We start from the raw sequence: 6,391 nt of genomic DNA, 5'->3' as shown, positions 1-6,391 counted from the left end.
GTAACTTTTAATTTCTAAAATTTAATTTTTAATTAATATTTAGTAATTATAACTTCTAATTAATGTAATATTTTAATTTTATTTATTAATATTATTTATAAAAAAAAACTAAAAAGATAACGTGACAAACCATTAAAATCTTAAAAGTTTAATAGAATAAATGACAATAGATTAAACTTTTAAAAGTTTAATTCAGTAATATTAATATTTTAATATGGACACGAGTCGACATAAAAACATGCATTATTCTCTAACTTTACAGGATAGTATGATAAATTAGTAAAAAGGCATGTGAACTATCGTTTTGTTGAATGTATGGGAATTCCACAGTCCACGAGTGATACAGTAGCCTCAATTCCTCAGTCAGAAACCACGGGACCTCAAAAAGCAGATCTGATTTGTTTTGGTGTTTACTTTTATTCTATTCAAAATAAAACACGATACCTTAAGAAGATTGCGTGTGCATTTTTTCTTTTACCGACCGACCGAGAAATCTAGAAGAAGTGAAAAATCCACATCACCATTCGCCATTCACTATACGGGAAGTCTAGAGGTAACCAGATTGCCTATTATATATAAATACCCAGACAGAGAAGACAAATATCACATCAAACCCAATCTCCTGATACGAACAACAACAACACAACCCAACCACCATGGTTAAAGCAATTAGAATTCATGAGCACGGCGGCCCTGAGGTCAACGTTCACCTTCTTTACATACTTTCTTTCTTTCTTAATTTCACTGAAGGGAGACTAATGGTGTTGAATTTCTTTTGTGTTACAGGTCTTGACATGGGAAGATGTTCAAGTCCCAGATCCAAAAGAAGGAGAAATCAAATTGAAGCAAAAGGCAGTTGGTCTAAATTTCTTGGATGTGTATATGCGTCGAGGTGAGCAGAATCTAGCTCCACCCTTGCCATATATCCCAGGTATGGAAGGAGCCGGAGTTGTAACAGCGGTGGGTCCCGGAGTAACCAGTTGCAAAGTCGGAGATGTCGTGGCTTACGCTAGCGCGGAGGTGGGTTCTTACGCCCAAGAGAGAATACTTCCCGCAGATCTAGCGGTGCCTGTTCCTTCTTCCGTTGATCCCGTTGACGCAGCCGCCGCCATTTTTAAGGGTCTCACTGCACATGTTTTGATCCATAAAGGCTTTAAAGTAGGTGACCCATTCAATTCTGTAGACTAGACTGTAGATGATAAAAGGTTTGTTCAGTTTTTAATGAAACAACGTACGATTCCCATATATATAGGTTGAACCTGGACATACGATCCTGGTACATGCGGCGGCAGGTGGAGTCGGATCTTTGGTTTGTCAATGGGCAAATGCGATTGGAGCCACCGTCATCGGAACGGTGTCGACCAAGGAGAAGGCTGAGCAGGCGAAAGAAGATGGATGTCACCATGTGATTCTTTACAAAGAGGAGAACTTTGTGGATCGTGTGATGGAGATTACATCAGGCAAAGGGCTGGAAGTAGTCTACGATTCAGTCGGAAAAGACACCTTCAATGTAAGATACTATAATATTAATTAATGGTTTCTAATTAATTTGTGGCTGGGTTTCGACTAATTAACTGTGTGTCTGATTTTGAAATGAAGGGATCATTAGCGTGCTTAAAGAACCGTGGATACATGGTGCTTTTCGGGACTGCCTCAGGTGTACCAGAGCCTCTGCGTGTTGAACAGATTGCACCCAAATCACTCTATTATACGTTTTCATCAATCACAGAATACACGGTTGAGAATCGAAAGGAGCTGCTTGTGGCTGCTCAAGACTTGTTCTCTAATATTGCAAAAGGAGTGTTGAGGATTCGTCTTAATCATAAGTATCCTCTGTCTCAAGCAACCCAAGCTCATATTGATCTTGAGAGTCGAAAAACATCGGGATCGGTTGTGTTGATCCCAGACGAGGAGTGATTTCAGAAGTTCCATATTTGTTGTATGTTTACTATCTATATGTCTACGTTTTGTTGTTTCTTTTGTATTCCAATGTAGCTTTGTAATTTTTTGTGACGAGGATTACATATCCCAACACCAAATTCAATTTTGTAATATAACGTCACTGTCTTATTTTATTCTATTTCTATGTATTGTTTTCTAAAATATCCCAATTATCATAACTATAGATAATTTTTTATTATATGTTAGTTTAGTAGTGATAACATAAAAATAGAACAAATTTTCAAAAATGATCTCTAACTTCTCAAAAAATGCCATGTTGAAGATAATTTTCAAAAACACTTCAAATTTGTCCATGTTGTTTCTAAAAAAATTATCGACAATCATTTTGCCTGCCATCGTTTGAATTTCCAGTTAAATCTATCGTAAAAGGATTTTTTTTCTTTACCAATGTTGATCAAACATATATATTTGAGTGACCAATTTTGAAAACCCCATCCCTTTACCACCACCTTCGTCCACTATCTTCATTCTCCTACCACTTTCGACCACCACCACCACCATAATAGGATGAACTATGGCATTTACGCAATGTACACACAACTCATGTATAACTCACATATTGAAGCTCTCGACTGAAATAGAAGGAATCATAGTTTGGAATACACATAATCATCCCATAACTACTACTCGAAGATCCCTAAACCTCTATCTTAAATCCGTAGGGAGACCAAATCCATAGTTCACGAGAGATAACTTTGTTGTTATTTGTCGCCATTGGGCTGCGAGAGGGTTGAGATCACAACAAACACAGATCACAATCTTTCTTCCTCAATAGTGTCGGAAAACAATGTTTTATCTTTCTTGCTCTCGCTCACTCGCTCTCTCTCATTCTCTCCCTCCCTCCTTCCCTCCAACTCTCTCTATGTGTTATCATCGGAAATCGGCCTCACTGGGGATTATGGTTCGAACCCAAAATCCGCCCTTTTCTTGTCGATGCAGCTCAAATGAAACATAACATACTTATACCCGACACACATTTTTACTCCTTTTTGGTGACTCTTAAACAAATAGACAAACCTTTTTATGCCAAGCTCCTAAAAGCCTAGTGTGTGTGTGCATGTGTGTGTGTGTGTGTGTATATATATATATATATATATATATATATATATATATATATATATATATATATATATATATATATATAAAACATATTAGTCATATCTTGAATTTTAAGAAGTACAAGATACAAATTTTTGGTACAAATTAATTATGCATAACAAAACCATTAATACTTACCAAAATTTTGAACAATTGAATTAAAAAATGTTATTAAAAAATTAATTTTGAGCAAAATAACAATTTTAAAATATTAAATTCATCAATATAAGTTAATTTACATATTTTAAACTAAATACAAATAATAATCAATTTACATCATATTTATAAACATACAATATAAATATATGTTCTAACATAAATATTTTAATTAAAAGTGATAATTTTTTTTATTATATAATAACTAATAATAAAATCTAATAATTATTTTCCCGTAAGAAAGCTATTTGTCAAAAAAACTATTTATCGCTACTGATTTGCATGGGCACACACACATACATACATATATATATATATATATATATATATATATATATATATATATATATATATATATATATATATATATATATATATATATATAAAAACATGGTTACTCATGTTGCAGATCATTTATGAAAAAAAAAAAAAGAACATGTTTATGGTTTAAATTTTGAAGTTTCAAGATTGGTCCCCTGAGGTTTATTATATTTTTCACATTTGATTCAAGTGCACATTGGTCATTTTAAAAAAAAATGCTTAAAAGTTATATATTTAATCATGTAAATTAGGGGTGTGTATGAGGCGATTTTGTTTGGTTAATGCATTTTGGTAGCCACTTGGTATGGTTAATGGTTTTTGTCAATTAACGGTTTCGGTTAATAGTTAATATTGGTTAACCATAATGTTCAAAATAATATAAATGGAGAAAGTATATTTACATAAAAAATAAAAACGGAATACAAAAAAGTCCTCGACGCCAATGTTTGTAACCTAACTTATAGTAATAAAAGAAAATGTGTACACTTGATAGTCAGAATGAGATAACACATAGTCATTTTCAAAATCGAAAACATTCAATAAAAATGTAAAACTTCTAAAAAAAATTGACATTAATAATTTCATATATTGATAATTGATATTAACATTAAAATAAAGCCAAACATTCATACACGTTCAATGCGATTAAATCAAAAACTATAAAATAAAATAGCCAAACATTTATATTATGAGTTATATGGATAAAAAAAAATCTAACCACATAAATACATTCAATGTGATTAAGTCAAAAATCCTTCGAATAAGTCTATAAAGCGAGAACAATTTTTTATTACGATTAACGGTGTGAGAAACATCAATTTAGGATTATGAGTGTGAAGTTTAAACTAATTGTGAATAATGTTAACAAATTATAGAGTCAACCGATTAGGAATTACAACATTGATGAATAATCTAACTATTGGCATGATTGGAAGATTATGTGTGTCTTGTGTGAACAATAAAAGGGGCTTATTCCCTTGATATCGGTAATGCTCCATGCTATGGCCCGTTTTCGCTTCTTCAAGACTTGAACTAATTCTTCTTTTTCATATTTGGAGGGGTTAGAATCTATTATAACTGGTTTTTGATGACCATCTTCAAGGAAAGCATACTCCAAGTGATCTGGTAATGTTTTGAGCTCTGTTTTTGCATTCTGCATGTTATACTCGCTGAGTATAGGTAAGGGACTCGGTGAGTCTTCTGCAGAAGTTACGAATTATTTTGTTTCTTCAAATGGACTCTGCGAGTAGATCGGGTCTACTCGGCGAGTAGCTTGATCATAATTTTTCACTAATTCTTCATACTCAGCTTCTTCCAGCAGTCTCTAGATTTCCAGTAAGTCTTTTTCAGCATCAAATTCTTCATCAAAGTAGGTGGTGGACTTGTTTGGATCTTCATTATCGCATTCCTCCATCAATTCATCAAACATGTCAATCGAGAACGTCGTGTCATCACTATTCCTCGCATGCTTCATAGCTTGATCAACCCTGAAAGTGACTGAATCATCCCCCACCCGTAGAGTAAGCTTCAAGTCTCTCATGTCCACTATAGCACTTACCATGTTAAGGAAAGGTCTTCCAAGGATGATCGGGACTTGAGGATCCACTTCCATGTCTAGAATTTTAAAGTCTGCGGGAAACATGAACTTGTCCACCTTTACCAATAAGTCTTCACATATTCCTCTTGGAAATGTGACTGTTTTATTTGCTAAGTAAATTGCCATTCGAATTGGCCTTGGTTCCGGGAGATCCAATTTCTTGAAAAATGAATAAGGCATGAGGTTCACACTTGCTCCCGAATCAGCCAAAGCATGAATGGTAGCCAAGTTACCAAATTGGCAAGGCAAAGTCAAGCTTCCCGGGTCACCCTTCTTCTTTGGTAGTTTGTTTAGCATGGTAGCTGAGCAGTTTTCATTAAGAACTACTTCTTTCACTTCCTCCATCTTCCTTCTATTGGTTAGAAGCTCCTTGAGCAATTTTGCATATTTTGGCATTTGCGCAACTGCTTCGATGAATGGTATGTTGATTTGAAGAGCTTTTATATGGTCAAGAAACTTTTGGTATTCCTCTTCCTGCTTTTCTTGCTTAGCTCGGGCTGGATATGGCATTGGAGGCTGAAAGGGCTTTTCAGGAATCTGATTTTTCGGGTTTGGCAGTGGACTCGTCGAGTCCATATTCTGGACTCGGCGAGTAGGGTCTGTACCATGCAGATTTTATGTGCGCAATTCTTTTGCAATTCAGTCTGAATAGGGGCCAGATAAGTAATTATCTTCCCACTTCTTGTTGTGACTATATTTATGTGCGCGCCTCGTGGGTTGTTTTCGGTTTTACTAGGAAGTTCTCCTGGTGATCTTTGATTAATCTGTTGAGCAAGTTGCTCCAGCTGTGTCTCAATGTTGTGGATAGATGCTTGTTGGTTTCTTAGCATTGTTCTTGTTTCTTGGATTGCAGCATCATGATCATTATGTCTCTTTTCTGAAGCAGCTACAAACTTGGTAAGCATCTCTTCCAAACTTGGTTTTCTTTCTTGTACCGGCTCCTCCTTTTGGTAAAAAAAAACTCTTCCTTTTTGTTTGTACTTCTCCTCTTTAGCCTTCTTATACTCATCATAAGGGAGCCACTCTTTCTTTGGTTTACGCCAATCTTCATCATATCGGTCCCCACTTGAGTAGCATACTTGCACCTTCTTATTGCCATTTTCATCCAAGTCACAATCTCTAGTAAGATGCGGCCCATTGCAGTTCTCACAACCCACCTGAATAGCATGTATCGTTTGATCCATTTTGTCCATCCTCCTATCCATGGTTTTCAACATAGCCATGACTGCTGACAAATCTTATGAAGTTGCATAGGCG

The 6,391-nt window shown here is 35.1% G+C and overlaps 2 protein-coding genes across 2 annotated transcripts; one reads left to right on the top strand and one right to left on the bottom strand.

The window, feature by feature from the left end:
• The first annotated feature begins 311 nt into the window (after positions 1–311).
• Positions 312–2,080, top strand: LOC128132253 (uncharacterized). The gene is made up of 4 exons (XM_052768727.1): positions 312–698; positions 787–1,158; positions 1,253–1,510; positions 1,600–2,080. Exons 1-4 carry the CDS (start codon positions 657–659, stop codon positions 1,915–1,917), a joined length of 990 nt encoding a protein of 329 aa, XP_052624687.1. The 5' UTR covers positions 312–656; the 3' UTR covers positions 1,918–2,080.
• A 2,781-nt stretch (positions 2,081–4,861) lies between these two features.
• LOC111889938 (uncharacterized) lies at positions 4,862–6,039 on the bottom strand. Its single transcript, XM_023886084.2, has 2 exons — positions 5,740–6,039; positions 4,862–5,650 (listed from the first exon to the last, which is right to left on the bottom strand). The coding sequence occupies exons 1-2, from the start codon at positions 6,037–6,039 to the stop codon at positions 4,862–4,864; spliced, it is 1,089 nt and encodes a 362-aa protein (XP_023741852.2).
• Between the last annotated feature and the right edge of the window lie 352 nt (positions 6,040–6,391).

The sequence above is a fragment of the Lactuca sativa genome, chromosome 2, assembly GCF_002870075.4.
Source record: "Lactuca sativa cultivar Salinas chromosome 2, Lsat_Salinas_v11, whole genome shotgun sequence".
Taxonomy (NCBI): Eukaryota; Viridiplantae; Streptophyta; class Magnoliopsida; order Asterales; family Asteraceae; genus Lactuca; species Lactuca sativa.
Note: the sequence above shows the minus strand (reverse complement) of the source record. Positions and strands in the feature narration are given on the sequence as shown.